Source organism: Falco punctatus (genome assembly GCF_963210335.1).
Source record: "Falco punctatus genome assembly, chromosome: 14".
NCBI classification, from domain to species: domain Eukaryota; kingdom Metazoa; phylum Chordata; class Aves; order Falconiformes; family Falconidae; genus Falco; species Falco punctatus.
The window spans coordinates 15,332,334-15,349,976 of record NC_137594.1 but is presented as its reverse complement, the minus strand read 5'-3'; the positions used below and the strand labels follow the sequence as shown (position 1 = coordinate 15,349,976).

At 38.4% G+C, this 17,643-nt stretch overlaps 1 protein-coding gene across 6 annotated transcripts in view; it reads right to left on the bottom strand.

Moving 5' to 3' along the window:
- Nucleotides 1-17,643, bottom strand: part of PHKB (phosphorylase kinase regulatory subunit beta) — an 89,054-nt gene that overhangs the window by 25,222 nt on the left and 46,189 nt on the right. For all 6 annotated transcript variants that reach the window (XM_080410814.1, XM_080410813.1, XM_080410816.1 and 3 more), the window contains 10 exons: nt 15,392-15,486; nt 8,181-8,236; nt 7,885-7,978; nt 5,305-5,388; nt 4,742-4,846; nt 3,813-3,895; nt 3,640-3,730; nt 1,393-1,454; nt 1,142-1,304; nt 246-327 (listed from right to left, as the gene is read on the bottom strand). In XM_080410814.1, coding sequence (XP_080266940.1) covers nt 246-327; nt 1,142-1,304; nt 1,393-1,454; nt 3,640-3,730; nt 3,813-3,895; nt 4,742-4,846; nt 5,305-5,388; nt 7,885-7,978; nt 8,181-8,236; nt 15,392-15,486 — 915 coding nt within the window. The remainder of the gene's footprint in view (nt 1-245; nt 328-1,141; nt 1,305-1,392; nt 1,455-3,639; nt 3,731-3,812; nt 3,896-4,741; nt 4,847-5,304; nt 5,389-7,884; nt 7,979-8,180; nt 8,237-15,391; nt 15,487-17,643) is intronic.

The window sequence follows — 17,643 nt, the reverse complement described above, 5'->3', positions numbered from 1 at the left end:
GTGTTCAAAATCACAACCGTATACAGCACTGGCCTACAACCAATCTGAAGAAGTTCATATATTTAGCAGCTCATTCCCCACCACGCTGTGAATTTGCATGTCCCATTTAATGCAGAAATTGCTTTAAATGGCAAAGAAAATAGCTACACAACTCTGCCTGCACGGCCATTATTCATGTTCATTACAACTAAACATACAGATGCTTCCTGAAATCCTCAGGATAATCAAAGGAAAGAAGCCCTTACCTTCCCTGGTGATAAAATTCGGTCCTTCCCTTTTAAGCAATATACTCAAGAGTAACGCTTGACTGGCTAGGCAATTGCAGTCCTTAAAAAAAACAGCAACAACATAACCACACATAGCCTTCAGATTTTCAGCGAAGAAGAGCTATTAAAAATGTCAAGTGAAACCAAACGGCAATTTTTTTTTAATTAGAAAAAGTCTACAGATTTTGTTTTTGAGGGGACTTCACAACTGTTTCACACCCCTACATACATTGTGTCACTGTCACTGCTGCTTGCAGAGGCTTCTCCATGGTTCAAATTAAGTCGTAAGACTTTGGCCTTGGAAACGTTTCTCAACTTTCTGTTCTTGGGTCCTGCTACTTACAGCAGAAATACTTGTAATGAGATAGAAAACCAAGGATGATACTTTATGTGTTCCTATCAAACCATGGAGCTAGAAGCAGTTACTGGTGGTTTTCTTCTAGATCAGGAAGAATGCCAGACTGGAACTGGTATTTTAAGAAGTTACCAGTCTAACAGAGTGAATACCAATGGTTGGAAACTTTCAAATTTTAGTCTAGCAATAAAGTATCTGTTCATAAAACAAATGGATCCCCCTTGTAGACGGTCACTTATTACCAGAAGAAAATGTGAGTAGCTGGGAAAAATGGAAGCCAATAGTTACAGCATGAGGAGCCAGAAAGTTCTGTGAGGTTAAGGTAAAGGAGTGTAAAGAGGAAAATTCCTCAAGTATGAGGAGGAACATCAGACATTTCATGTTAGTAGCTATATTACTAACATCGAACCATGACACTAATCATGTTGATCTAAGCAGGCTGCTGGTAAAAAGAATACCAGCACGTAACTCCTCATTTCATAAGAATGAAGTTACACTGTATATTATCAAGTTTTCTTACATTAAGTTTCTGCAGGATCTCATACGTTGACTTGTTTTTCCAGTCATTAATATTTACATCTGGCTGCTGCTCAAGTTCAGAAGCATTTGGAGTACTAGACTGTCTCTTGACTTTTGAATGTTTTGGAAGATCCAACTCCTCCAAACTCTTAAATACAGGAGCCCTGCAAAAGAAGTATTTAATTTCTTCACAGTTCAGAAAATACTTTAATTATCAAATACTTAATCATTATTATTAATACATAGCCTTACTCTTCTGTTTCAGTGATTCTTAGGAAGTCAAGCTGTTCAACAACTGCTCCAGATATTAATGTCTGAAATGAAAAATTGAGAGAATTAAAAGATGCAGAAATATACACAACTATACAGTTGCCTTTTGATCTCTGTATGTTGCTGGTGGTTTCCATTAAGAAAGTGGTTTCTTTCTCCACGGTTCCAAATATCTTTACACTCGCAGAGTATTTTTCCTCTTTCTTAAAATCCTGCTTTAGACAGTGGCGGTTCCTACTCTGTAGTCATTCCTTAATCCACGCATGCCTGGCCTAAGCGTGCCCATCAAATGCAGCTCACAAATACTTCTGTCTCAGGATATCACATACCTGAAATTCAACGTTGCATTGATCTGATGTAGTCATTACAGTTAATTCACCCCAAATTTATACGAATTTCCTATTTATATACTGCCAGAGGAAATGTATTGTACTATAGCATTCTTAAGACTGCTTTTTGACGGTTCTCATTAGCTAAATAAAACTCTGTGTCTATTGTGAATTTTTAAATTCCATTTTCATTGTACACCATTGGCAGTAAAATATTGATCTGTTGCACTGCAAGATGATTGAATGTGAAAAAAACCCTGCTTTGCTCTTATTGCTTGGGACATTCAGTCTTCGACTTCCACATCTGCTTGAGCACATGACAACAACAAAGGTAAAAAAAGAGCTACGAGTCTTCTATGCATATGTATTTTTAAATGAAATTAGATCTTTGTATATTTTACAAGGAAAAAGAGCATTCACAAGTTGGGCACGTATTTTCTCTCTAGACACGTTTACACATATGCATCTAAATGAAGCAGCTGAACACAATTCACAGATTCAATAGATATTCTGTTGCAATAGATGAATTATTTAAGAAAACACCACATATTAGACACATCCCTTATTATTTTCCCAAATCCTCCCCCAAAATGATCTGACAGCTGTGCCGTAAGATAGCGATTACAGTTAAACTGATGGAGAAAGCACACCGTATTCTCCCAGTAAACACACTGACCACCAACATCTACCACTGGCCTTACAGCCAAATAAACATTTGTTTGCAGTTTTACCATATACTCTTTTTAATGGAGAGCCGATAATGAACAGACCAGTGACTGTCAACATCTTTAACACTTTAAAATTACCAATTACTTTTTTTTTTTTTTAAAAAGAACCTTTCCAGAAGGTCATTGAGTACAGAAGGGGAAGTTCGCTCCCTGATGACTGCAACAGTGTAATGCTTAAAATAAAGGACACAAATAATGTGTCCTATTTTATATACGTGTGGTTGGAACTTGATGATCTTTAAGATCCCTTCCCACACAAACCATTCTATGATTCTATAAATTTGAGAAATTTCTCGCCTGATGATACATACTTTTCATCAAATGCAAGGCAAGAAAGAAAGTCACTGCAGTTAAATTAAAAAAACCCAAACAAACCACAACAACAAGCACTGTAGGCAAATGAGAGGTTTTGCATGGTCACTAATGGCATTTGCTACACACAAAGTCAATGGTAACAGGAGAGGCTACATGACCTACACGTGGCCAGTGGCAACACATAAATATTTGAAAGATTACAAGAATATCTTAAACCATTATAGCGATGACTATTTAATTTACAAACGACCCAGCTCTGCTACAAATTCATGATCTTCAACTGTGTCTTTGCTCTTTCTCTTACAAAAAGAAGCATTTTTCAATAGCTGTGTACTAAGACTAACCGGCACATATAAGTATCTAAAACCAGCACCTGACTCAGTAATTTTCACATTTTAATAAAGTGACATTCCTGCTTTAAGATTAAGTCAAACAGCAAAGATGTTAGAACCAGACGTTAGTTCTTTTAAGAAATTTAATATATGTGAAGGACCTTTCTTTCCCTGCCTCAATGAGATAATCAAAAGAAATCCCTCAACGCTTGACATTGTGGATTTATCCTTCGATGGTAATTTCACAAGATTGCGGAACACAAAAAAAACCCCAACAAAACCTTCTCCCTTCTGAAAATTCTCTATGAAGATTATAACTTTCAAAAGACTCATCAAAAGAAATTAAAACAAACCCATGTTTCTTTTGAGATAAAACAAAAACTGCACCAAATGTCTTGGGTCTTGACTCCTTAATTTTATGACACTACATAAAATACTTAGAAGTCACATGAAAAACAAAAGTAGTAAAAGTACACGTACCAATACTAGGAGGTAAGAACGCAACGTTCGGGAAAATCATCATACCTGTACTCTGTCGACATGAACTTTCACTCCTCCAACAATTCCCTTTCTAAAGGCTGCCAACATATCTAATATTGGATTGAATCTGCTCCCTCTGAAATTTGAAACAGAACTCCATTAATCTTGTGATTAGGTAAATACCACATGGCAAACGGTGCTTTTCTCTCTCTCTCTACCTTATATTGTCTTCACGGATAAGTACAACAAATAGCGGACGGCCGTGCATTTTCCAGTACTGCTTAATGAACTGCAGTGCGTTCTAGGGAAGAAATAATACCTTAGTCACACACACAGACACAAACCCACCAGAAGACCCACCAGCACGTGCCAGAATACACAGTGCAAGATATGAGAAGAGCCATCCTAAAATAACAGCACCGAAAACCCCAACAGATTAATAAAACCTTAGCTAACAAACCACTAACATTTCTTCAGCAAATACAGGTTGCTTTCAAGCACTGCTATTTCACAAGTTTTCTGAAAATACTTCTAGCACATATATTGGTCACAGACTGAACCACTGGAGCACGGTGTACTGAGCTACGTGTAATGACCCCGCAGGCACGCGTGGGAACCCAGGGCTTGAGCCACAGGCTGCCAGTGGGCAACAACCTGTGCCGCCTCTGTGCGCTGGAAGTAGCTGCTCAGAAACTGGCAACCTGATGACAGGTAAGCTTTGCACTGCTGCCTGCCTTAAAAATTAGGTAAGGAAGGCGATTCTTAATAGTTGTGCAAAGTCAAGTAATATTTCCTCCAGGTAACGGCCCTCCTATATTCCTTAAAGGCCAGTCTCGTTCTGCCTTTCAGCCAAGACCCTTTGTTTTCCCAAAGAAACAAACATGATCATTTGCTTGCCCCACGACAGCATTCCAAACCACTTCTGGGTGAGTTTTTTTGTCAGACAGAGACACTCACTAGAGCTCATACTGGGCTGACAGGATATTCATCTTAATACACTTTGCAGCATAGATGGCAAGCTTATTTATACGTTAGAAGAATACACACTCCACAGTGTTCCCCTTCCAGTCTTCCATCTCATCAAACTTCAGTTTATTCTGCTACAGACTCTATTGTTGTCAGTTTCTCAAAGTTACAGATAAAATACCTTAATGTCATCAATCAACATCATAACATCCTGAGACATGTAGAAATCACTTAGATCAAAAATGATCGAGTAGCAAACTACAGTCTTTCCTAGTATTCGATAAATCTGTTGAGAGAGAAAGCTTCGGTTAATCTTCAAAATACCTGAAGCATGAAAGTAGCTAAAAAGAAAGGTCTTTTGAAACTATTGAAGTAATAATCAATGCAGAACAGCTGAATTAAAAAAAAAGTATTTAAGATAAAACCAACATATCTAATTATAGGTACTCTGCTTTTTATTAGGTATGCAGATCTACATTCTATTTCCCCTAAAGCTGTTCACTTCATCACCACTCAGCCTGTTTTGGCCAAGTGTTACCGTAATGTCCAGGAAACATGACAGTTTAATAGTAAGACAGAACATGCACATTTGTAATAGCATAACACATTACAGGGACTTTAAAATAAGATATATGCGTAAAATCAGATTACATTTCAATTCTATTTAAAATCATACAGAGCCTAACTCAATGCTTTTCTGAAATACACATCAATAACAATAACACAAAAATTTCCTGCAACAACCTTTGATGTTCCAAGGCATCCGATAGGCCTGTCCGGTCTTCCAGATAATCCGAGTTTGTCGTTGACTCCCAAATGGAAGTACGCCTGTGAGAAAGAATCAAGCAAACTGAGGAGAACCTAGATAAAAGCCTTCCTTGTGCACTCCGCTTTACACTCGATAGCTTTTTATTGCTGTCAGCTTGGGGCCTTCCTGATATTGCCTATGTTTCCTCATTAAGACAAATAACTATTTTAAAAAAAGAAAAATAACACGTTACCTACATCACCTGTTCATCCAGACTAGACAACTGTACTTAAGTGGGACGGGGACGCAGACATCAAAACACTAACAGCTTTGAATACCCCATCTACACATAACAATCCCAAAAGCATAGTGAACCCCTTTTTGCAGTAGATAATGGAGACTAAAAGAATGGCAGTAGGCATCGTAATTTGACACTAAAAGGACTTTCATTTTGTTATAATGTAAGACATAAAACGTTTTCTTAACAAAAACAGAACTCCCAGTAGTATTTGCTTTATCTTGAGACCTCGTGTTCTACAGCTGCTAAAGCAGCCTCATCTGCTGTAACGGCTTTCCAACTTGATCTGTTACAGTCAGAACCTCAGTTCAGATTCAGCACCAGAGCACCTGAACAAAAGTACAGTTTCATGTGAGTCCAGCTGCTCCAAGCAGGTTTTTTTGCATTAAAATGCCCTTCAATTCTGGAAAATTAAAGTTGCTAGTAGCAAGAAACGGCTGTGAAAGCAGACTGGACTGTTGGGTTGATTTATGAGAGTGAACCAAACTAGAGCGATCTTTCACACCATCTGCTTCTGTGTTCTGTTTTTAGTCTACGCCTATGGAGTATTCTGCTATTATCTTGTATAAATGTAGTAGAAGTATAGTACTGTAGTGCTTTTTCCTATACATTGCATGCATCTTGTTCCATTTTCTTGTTTTCCTTTTCTTCCTTTTTTCATTCCGTGCCACGCCCCGGAACCACTTTGTGGATCCCTTTCCACGGCCCCCAGTCCTACTCTCAACCCTTGATTTTCCTGAATCAATTCCTTCCCCTCAGCCATTTGTTTCTTTTTACATGACCGTTTTGGACACATGCCTGTTTATGAGCCCACAGGTTTTAACTGTTGTCACGTGCCACCAGACCAATTCAAAAGCTTCTAATTAAATGTAATACCACTGAGAATTGACAGCATCGGAACAGCAAATATTGAGATCCATGATCTCTACGGATCAATACTCTTTTCCCCAAAATAGAAACCGCATGAGCTTCCCCACCCGACAAAGGATGACAACTACTACCAGGGCTTCCTTGTTTATTTGCTTTTTGGTTTGTGTTGGGCTTTTGCACAAACTCGGGGATTAAACCTCAGTTCTCATAATGCCCCAAACATCTTCATTTCTTCAGCTTCACAGCTACAGCACAACTTTTTCTAGAAGCCCACTAGAAACAGGTTTTGCCTCAGACGACTTCATGTTTTCATGACATTCCTTTAAAAGAAAATTTTGAGGAGGCAGATGTACCTATTCACCATGAGTATAAAGAAAATGTCAGAATTACCAAATGTCTCACCAGCTTTGGAAAAATAATCCCTAATACAGAAATTGTCACAGCTAGGAATTTAACTGATAATTAGTAAAATTAATGCAACTTTCATTTTCTTCATTGTATGAATTAAAAATTAATAAAACTTAATGAAGGTGTCATCTTTTTGTCAGGGAGACCAAAGAAACAAGGGACAACAGCAGCGGGCAGCTTGAAGCACGTCTTCAGCGTAGCCAAAGCGCTAAGGATATAGTACTAAAAATGACTGAACAACGAACAGGATGCTGAAGCAGACCAGTATGGCCCGTAGACCATTCTTCTTTGGCTGCTGGCCTCCCGTGGCATTGACAGCTACCTAAACAGCTGCACCTAAGCCAGCATCAGCCGTGAGGCTCAGTACGGGCCAGGGCTTTTCAGTGAAAGGCTGGGGCACTCCCTGCGGAGCTACCTGCCTCTACAGCAACAGGGAACCCGAAGCCTTCACAGAGGACAATGAGGCCACTGAAGATGTCTTTCGTCCCAGTAATTTTTGACCACAGATTTTGAAATGTGCCGAGTTAAAGGGGTGTTTAAACACCAGCCTTCCTGGGTATAATCGACTCAAAGGACTTCTAAAAAAAAAAACCACGTTACAGAAGGGGCTACGCTATGAAATACGATGGATGGTTTATGCCTATTGCCTTAGTCCACTTCTTTGACTATTGCACATTTGTTTGTTTCTCCATCCAGATTCATTTAGTCTACTGTGCTATTATTAAAAACGTATTATTCATTCAATATTCTTTGAAAGTGACTCAAGTCATAAGCCTAATTAGCTTAACACAGAACATCTGGGCTTCAGTGTTTCACGGAAAGTTGTAGCTAGGCATGTGACACTGCCCAGCGTCAGCATATCCTGCAACCAAATTAGAATATCACAAAAAGGTAGATAACAAGCCAAATGAGATACAAATCTAATAGCTTGATATAAATTCCTATTGTTACAAAAGAAATGTATAGATAGGTAAATAATTTTAGATGCAGAATTCCTTACTTTGACAAGTTCTTTTTGAGCCCATATCTGAATTGGTTCCACCTGCTGCGGGGTCTGAGTTTGGATTCCATAAGTATTCAGAAACACTTGTAGGCTACAAATAAAATAATGACAAATTTAACGACAAACCACAGAACAGTTAGCTTGAACAGGTATCTTGGCAGCAGAGACACAAGCAGCAGTATTATATTCTACGCTTCCTTGAATACCTTCAGCAAATTTAAGATGTCTGTTGTTCAACGCTTCCCTAATAATACACATTCTTTACAAAAGCAATTCTTAATAAAATTACTTACCGCTGACTTTCTGCTATGAGGGCCACATGTACTACCAAATCATTTTCTAAAGGACCCTAGAAAATAATGAAAAAATATTTATTAGCATTGCTAATTATATATTTTGTTAGATAGAGCATGAATAGTGAAGTGTCTGTTTAAACAATTAATGCGTATGACAGACATCACTGCCTGCATTGCTTTTTCTTACTGTGCGAACAAACCAAAAGAACACTGGATGAAAACTTGTAAATCTCAAAACTCTGGGAAGATGTTCCTATCAGTAATAGCCAGCAAGATGCATTCTGGAGAATGAATAAAAAATAGGTTTCTGGGAATCACTTCCACTGTTTGGTTTGTTCATTTTTTTTAGGTTTTTTTTTTCTTCAATTTAAAAAAAAAAGTTGGAAAAACATTTTGCTTCATACAAAAATATAGAATTTATACAATCAGTGTATTTCTTTTATGCCTGATACTTGATACACATTTTTGTAAAAAGTGAAATAACCCAGTTATTTGGGTAACCTTTGTTAAATATTAACTTCAAAATAATGAACAGCTTTCAACCCTTTACTCTGAAATATTTCAATCAGACAGCTACTTTTTACAGGTATATGAAAGACACATTACGTTTTACAGGAGACAGAAACATTCCCTTCCATTATTTGTAACACAGATACTTCATGTTTGAAATAAATACTAGTATTTTACATCAGGAATCCACGCAAATAGGAATGAATTCTAACAAGGTGGGTGAAGTCTTGGTGTGACTGCACTCCCTAGTTCTTGCAATGGCAATTCACCTTGCTTTTCACTGGCAGCATGCATCACTAGCTAAAAATCAAGATGTCAGTTATTCCTTGCTCGTGTCTTCTCTACCATTCAATGACTGCAAAATCAACAGAACTAAAAGCAGCATATGTTTGCATTCCCAAAATGCTTTTTGTCTACTTTTGTCTAGAAATCACCAGAACGTGAATGACAAAAGTTAAACACATCTTCTGTCAACTGACTATATAAAAATACAGCGTTTTCTGTGACGACGGATGGATAGACATTGATAGAATAAAAAGTTCAGAGTGAACGCGTGCTTGTTCAGGCATCTGTGAGCCTTGGTATCAAGTTAGAGCTCATGGGTTTCCAGAAGGTCTTGAGAACATTCTCCCAAAAGCCTATCAGCACTGCATTTCTGCTAAAAATCTTTGAGTTTTTGCCACATGAAATAAGTTTGTGACAAAAGTACATGCACAAAGAGACCAGACTGAGAAGTCAAAAAGTTCAAGTGACATTAAAAGATCTTCCTCCTCAGAATAAGGTGATCATGCTTTCAATTGCATCTATACAAACAGTAAGAAAACTCAAACCAATTCTCTACTGTAGTCAGTGCATTATGTTTATAAAACAAAAAGCAAAGACACCCTCATCCCAAAAACGTAAGAGCCCTCTCCAAGACTGCACTGATTTCTAGACAGCCTGTGATCTAACTTGGGGAGTGGCCTTCAAGTTAAGGCTTAATTATTACTGTGTTAATGGTGAACTGAGTGGTACTGTGTAACCACAGGCTGCAAACCATACATAAATCTGTGCAAACAGCATCTTCACTGAAGTACTTCCTTCTCCGATACCGGTACTAACGCCTCTCGTACATAAACGTACCCAACGACGTTGACTCATTTATGGCAGGCAGTAAGTGGTGGTTCTAACACGGGCCATAACTAAGCAAATGCATCTGCAGCACAACTGGCACAACACAAAAACCTGTGTGAAAAAATAGCTAGGCTTTCCAAAGTCCTGTGGAAAAATGTAACTGTGATTGCTGGGCAGCTACAGCATCGCTCTAACATTGAACAGAAAGTCACTTTCATTGTCACTTAACAGGTCAAGGGCTGGAGGATCACAAGTAGTGGTCTAGGGAAACACAGATCAACATAATAGATACAACACTACTCCTGAAGAAGTATGTCACCCTTTCCAGTAACGACAGCAATATATAGCACTTGCTATACATTATATATAAAGAAATGCATAAAAACATTAAACTCCTACATGTCCCGCTACATAAATCTTGCAGTTAGAAGTTCCATTTTAACGTCTTTGATTTCACATTTGTCTAATAGCGCAAGCTAAGGTGTTGTTCACACAACATCAATCACCGTCTCCCCAAGCCATGGCAACAGACACCCCCCTGCCTCAGTTCCTCTCCCGCCTTGCATTTTCACATTGGACAATGGGCTAAAGGATCCGTTTCAACTGTATTCTGTATGCTGTGCAAATGATAAATATACCCCAGCGTTTTCAGAAGACGAAGATAAAAGACAGATTAGTTGTTCTTAACAAGGTTATAAACTGCTGGAGGCAGAATAAAGGGAAAAATCCTCGACTCCATTCCCGGCACGAGCAGAGAAAGCAGCTCAATATTAGTCTTTAGCTGCACTCTCCCTGGACAGATGCTATCACTATATGCCTTTCTGCACACGCTCCCAGGAAATCTCAGAACTCTGAAAAAAATCCATTCATTCTGCACACATGAGAAAGTGGGCACAACAGTCAAGAGCACGGATTAAAAGGTACCTCCTGGGCCTTCCAAGAGTACGGGGCGAGGTGAGGAAAACAGAAGTAGCACCAACAGAAGATGTTATACTTAACCCAACTAACGCACCCTGCTGCTACAAAACTACAACTGCATTGTTAAACATCACACCTGCTTCTAGAAGCGTCTAAATCCGGCTGAACAGTTTATGGTCAATACCACTATCTCACCAGACTTTTTCATTGCAATACCATATGGACACACACACGTGCCTTAAATTCTAAAATAACATTCAACAATTTTCGAATTGTGTCACCTGTGGTAGACAACTGTATTACAAGAAACAAAAGCAAGAGTGTGCTTATAATTAACATTACAAAACAAATAATCCAATACGATATATCTCTCTAAACCATCAAAATTAGACATGCTCTAATGCTAACTGTAATTTAGGTAGCTGAAAAATCTTAATATATCTCAGTCTACCTACAATTAGAAATTTTAGTTCCTTCTTCACACGTTATCTACTTCCTTGAAAATAGAAAAAAATAAGCAGTCTATCATTTTGACTGTTCTCTTCCCAAGATCGATGGGCAGAACCTTAATTTCCAGTAACTTAAATCAAATCCCCACAAATGATCACTACGTCTACGAACCAAAACATTAAAGACCACCATCATCACATGCAGTCAGAATGTAATGAATTGCCACCCTATACATAGATTTCACGTTAACCCAGAATACAGAGCAGTCTGAGAATTTAGCAAGATTAACATTTTTTGTTAAATGCAAAACTAAATATAAGACAGCAGTAAATCAGCTTTCATACGCTCCAGTAAAATCCAAAACAAACCAGAAAATCTCCACCCCACTTCATTTCTCAAGTGTTATTGTTGCTACACAGACCCTCTTAGATGCTAAATTCTCCCGAAACAGAACACGACTGAAACTGTGTTATAAAACAATCCCTCCTGGATACGCAGGCAGTAAAAAGAAATAATAAAACAAGCTGTTCTAAGGAATCCAGTTCTACAGTTATCCCCAATGAAACACAATTCCCTGCGTTATCTCCTTTCACTAAAGTAAACGGAGCATGGATGATTCCGTTTTGGTTTTAACCCATGAATGGGCTTTAACCTGAAACGCTCCTGACCATTTAGCATTACAAAGCAAGTTACCAGCGCAAAGGAGAACCGCTCTGCAGTTCCGCTGCGTTCTGCCTTGGAACACAGAGAATCCTGCTCCAGCGCCACGCTGGCATCTCCCCAAGAGGGGACATACACAGATCTCTTCATGAAAGTGAAAAATAAGTTTTTTGGGGCATTAAATCAGGAGAGAAAACATCTCCTTTTAACTACACACAGATTAAATTAATATTTCAGTATTAGTGGCCATTAAGTTTTTACCATACCGCTCATTTGATTCTAGTTTTCTACAACAGAGACTGCCTTCTTTTATCACATTTTCTAGGTTGAGGGATGCATTCAAAGGTGTAGTTACACAGTTATAGACAGCGTTTTCATAGCGACTTTGCCTGTGTAGGCCTGTATCGCCATCGCTTGCTTAAATCTACACAATGATGTGGGCATCAGACACACTTTTGTACTGGCACCGAAGCCACAACTAAACCGAATTAATCACGTTTTTCAGTGGCAAATGTTTATAGAGATTATAGTCAATGCAATCAAAGCACGAAAATATGCCCACATGGAAAATGCATTTATCTAAGAAGTATTTCCTCAGCACAAGGCTTCAAATAAAAATTTTAAAGGCCTTCTCTTTGGTACATCACCTTTCAAAACACTGTATCTTGACAAACTTTATATACATAGGCATCTGAAGTTTTTACATATCCTTGTTTATTCCTTACAGGAATGAAATCTAAAAGTAGTAATATTTTTCTGTTCAACTTAACTGAATAGTTCTTTAGCTATACGGAAAAGAGAAGAGAAAGAGAAGAAATTGGTTTTGATTTCCGAAGACATAATAGTAGATGTACTGTATTCTCAGTGTGCACTTTATTTTTAGTCATCTTTCTAGCACTTCAAGGCAAATACTAAATACCGATTTCTCCTAAATTATGCCATTTTAATCTAATTGAGCTAATCAAATATTCAGACAAACTGTTTAAGCAAATTTAAAATGTGGATCGAAAACAGTCAAGGTCAAGACTCTCAGCTGGAACTCGAAGTGTGCTGACTTCAACTGCACGCCCTTTGCTGATAAAGCATGCCTCACGCTGACGCCCCTGCCTCTGCCCTTCCTTCTTTAACCTTCTCTTACCGACGACCGATGTGAACTAACATCTGTATCAACAGACTTTTGCCCTAATACTACTGTAACAGTAAAACGACACGAAATACAGCAGCGCCTGTTTCAGTACAAACAATCCCAACGGAAACCCACACGTGCCCGGTTCGCACCGCAGGGCCACTGACCATTCCGGTCACCACTTACACGTTGCTGCTCAGAGCCTACAGCAACAAAGGCCTGACACCACAGTCTAGAATTCCCACTAATTCCGATGTGCTTCTCTTCCTTCTACCCCACACCGAGAAGCACGTGCAGTATCTCGGAGAGCTGCTATAGCTTTGCTTACAGAGCAAAGAAAAGCAGGCACAGTCAGCTGCAGCAAAGTACCACCGTCACGGGGAAGAACAAAGGTATAAGCGGACCCAGGCAAGCCCGGAGCTTGCCTCTCTCTTCATTTATTTACCCTTCCACATATTGCCGCTGAACAACAAACAACCCATCTCACAACCCCCTGCATACAAAAGGACATGCACAACTACAGGAACTGCTAAACGTATCGATCTAAGTTAGATTTCTGTAAAGATTTTTAGGTTTAAGAACAACAACAACAAAGTAATCTTATCCTCTCTTGATTTCTAGCTTTGAAACACAACACTGATCTTGTTCATCAGAACATGCTCAAGGACCACACTGGGAAGGCGTTCTCTTTCTCTTACCCTGACAACAAAAGCATTACTTATCCCAAATATGGGAAATTTCTGCCAAGGGTTTAGCAAATTTAAGCAAGTAAAGACAGCATCTAAAGGGAGAGATCAACACGCATGAGTTCCACCAAGCTGTCCCAGAAGAGCACAATTGCTCTTTCAGATAATTCTAGCTAGACAACTGTTGAGCGCTGGAAGACCATGACGACTGCATAAGCACTTGAGAATGACAAACCATCTAGTCTGGTTTCATTTCTAACAATGACAAAGCTTTTTTTTTTTCTTTTTCTTTTTCTTTCTTATCACTTGCAGATAAAGCAAAATATTGAAATGTTTAAGTTATTTCCAATTCTTTCAACACTGTTGAGGTTTTAGAGTCCTCATTTCATTCCTGAATTTTACCAGGCAACTGCATTTTACAAATTAAATTCTTTATTGACCCACAAAGTGACACTGAAGGAGTCAGTTATGAGAAAATAAATTATTGCTGCATCATTTATGATCTCTTTTGGGAGACTCTCAGGGCAGAGGCTATTTCTCTCTGAAGACCTGGAAATTCCGTCATATAATGGGTACTCCACAAAATAGTAAAAATGCTTTTCTAGTAAAACATTTCCCAATGAGTCATGCAGTGTCTTTAGAACAAACCATCTTCTTCAAAGTGTTCATCTGTGGCATGTCAAGTCATTGGTTTCAAGAACCAAAGAAAAAAGCCAATTTGATGGGCTGCACGCAGCACTGACTCGCTATGGGCTGCTTCTAACGGCACTCGTAAAGGGGCACGGGGCTGCAGCAGCCCGCAATTTCTGCAGCATTCATAATCCCATGATGTAAGAACAAAGAAACTGGGAACAAATAAAGCCACTGAGCTTTCATTATTTCATGTGCCCATGGCAGAGGTGCTGCACCCTGAACAATGAAAGTCTCATTGTGAATGAGACAATACCCAGGCACTCGGATTACCACGGTAACCAGAAATAGTAGGAGACAGGTTTCAAGCAGCATTTGGATAGAACAAGGAAAACATTGTTCACTTCTGATCTTGGAATAAATCTTAAGATAAATGCTTCCTATTTTATGCCTCAATAACACATCTACAATGCTGAACACGGAACTTACCAAACACATATTCCTTTTACCAAGAAATAAAAAGGTCTCAGCTAAACGTTTCCATACCTACAATTCTTACCTCTTTAATAAAAAAAAAGTCCCCTACCTACAGGCCGTGTTTCTGTCTTGTTATCCTATCTACTGCAGATTTGAATTACGACGTTTCAAGCACTCCCCATCCCTGAGCGCTCATTCCTGCTGTGCATTTAAGCCAAATACAGGAGCACATGTACCCACCACACTCTAAAAAAGAACCTTAGGAGCTCTAAATACAAAAGACATTAATATATTGAAATGGTAATTATTTGGAAAAAACTAGAATAAGCCTGCTTTTTGCTTGCCTTCCTGACATATCTTACAACTCAAAGAAACATACCTATCTATTATGAGCTATTTAAACTTACATTTTATGTATCATTTTGATTGCACCACTTAGTATGAAGGCAAACGTGCACCACTTTCCCAAAACCACAGATGTTATAATCTCCCATTTAAAAGTAATCCTCCATCAACCAAGCAAATGTACATACATTTAAGATTTCCCTAGCGTTTAAACTGGAATATTAGGAAGCCATATATAACACATAGATAACAAATTTTCAGTAAAAATATTTTAACGCTAAGCTTATGCTTACCTGATTTGAAAATCTCATGCTAACATTCCGCTGATCTTGTGGAGGTACGTAACGTCCAATAGGGTCAATATCTTTAGGGCTTACTAATTTGTCAGCTGAAAGTAAACAACAATATATAAAAATACTGAATGACTTGAGTACTTTCTGCAGCTTTTGTTAAGGAGGCATGCGAATGTATTTTACGCAGTCGGTTCTGCTGCTATAATCTTTGTTTCAGATCAATGATTTGCCGATCTAAAGGATGTTCTTAATTTTAAAACTGACTCAAACATCAGTCTTGCTACAGCTGATTATAATACTATAGTATACAAAAACAATCTTTTATTTTTTCAGAGAGATGTGTTAGAAAAATATAGGCAGTCAACAAATTCCACAACAACTAAGTAATGTAAAAAGCCCTCAAGCCACAACCATGGAATTATTCTGGAGCTTTAACTAGAAACTCAATGGTTGCCATCAAAATTTTCTTAGCTTTGAAGAAAAGCAGACAGCCTCTATATCAAGGTAATCACACAACTATAAACCTGAAAGGGACAAGGGATATCAAAGATACCTCTCATTAGGATAGCTCAAGAAGAAATAGTAAAAAAAAAACAATTAAAAATATTTGAAACCTAGAAATTTCTACCTGGAGCTTTTTTACATGTATTAAAAAAAAACCACCAAACAAAAATCAAAAAAAACCCAAACCACAAGCCAACAAACCTAAAATTCCATTATTTTAAAGTTCTCCTGAAAAAAATTAAGTACTCCAACAAAAGTACACTATGAAAAAGTTTCAACAAATGGCTTGATTAAAGATTCACAATCTACTGTGAGCTATTATGCCCTGCAAAGAAGCATTTTCATATCAAAATCACATTTTGACATGAATCTGTCCAATCTTTAGTTTCTGCTACAGGGGAGGTCACAGTGAATTTTCATTTCTCCTATATACAAGTCAAGAATTTTGCACATATTCTTAAAAAGCTCTATACTCTAGGAAATCAGCTATTAATCTAAAAGAGAAACAACTCACAACCTCATTAGCTGAATTCAGCTACAACAGAAAACCTGTCTTGACAAGAAAAAATGTTTCTGAATACTACACTGTGTAGTAAATTAAGACAGCAGTTTATAAATTCAAAACATGTCCTGGCTCAAGCTTAACAGTGTTAGGAAAGAAGAGAGAGCAGAATAGACGGTGCAGTGGGAAGAAAAGGCATGGGCAGACAAGGAAGGACACGGCTGTGCAGTTCACCGAGGAAGCCAGGAAGGAGCCCGCTGCTGCCGGGAGCTCGGCCAGCCACGATCAGCTACTACAGCCTGTGACCGTCTCCTGTCCCCTGCCTTCTGTTGAGGGAATGCTGCCGGCCTCCTGCCAGGAGGGGACCCTGCCGCCTGCTCTGCCCAGTCCTGCGGAGTCATGATCCACGTACAGGTGGTTATGTTAAAAAAACAGAAAGCAAAGCTCGATGATGAAAAATTACCACAACCTATTTCTTAATATACGGACACATGAGGTAACAAAACACATTTTAAGGAAATCAGTCATCTAAGCGCCAGTCCACATGGTCAGACTTCTTACGCTGGCTAAAGGCATGGAAGTTACTTAATTATTTGTGGTACTGTTGATGCTATAAAATTGATTAACCAAATGATTGCCAGATCAATGGACTCTGCCTCATCATTCTTAAAAGCAAGAGCTGTTTCCAGAATACATGTTCTATTTCCACTGTTTTTACATTGCTCAGTAATGAAAATAATTTTATATTTAAAACAACTATACCAACAGATTAATATAAAATTTAAGGTAACTTTCAATATCTACAGTTTCATTTAAAAGAAGAATCTCAGTGAATATTCATCACCATTATCGCAAATGCAAGTGTATCAGAATGCAGAAGCAGAGTTTTCTCTGGTAGCTCATTATTTGCATCAGCAACAGCTGACAATATTTAATCCATTTGGTCTATACTCTACAAAATACTGCAAAAAACTTTGTTTTGGGCAGCACCAAATCCACAGAGCAAGATATAAAAGTTATAAAGAAAAGCACAGGAAAGGAAGAGAGCTACTAAATGAAACGCTACGAGTGAACTCCCAGTTGTGCAACCCAGCTGAGCAGCCGGCATTCCTTTCATTTGCTTGAACACGCGGACTCTTCATACAGCCTTTACAAACCTCCTCAGCCAGAGCAAGAAAGAAATTCTATGAAAAACTGCACCATCGTCTGCAAAACGCCTGCTTTTATTCTTCATAAACAATTTCTT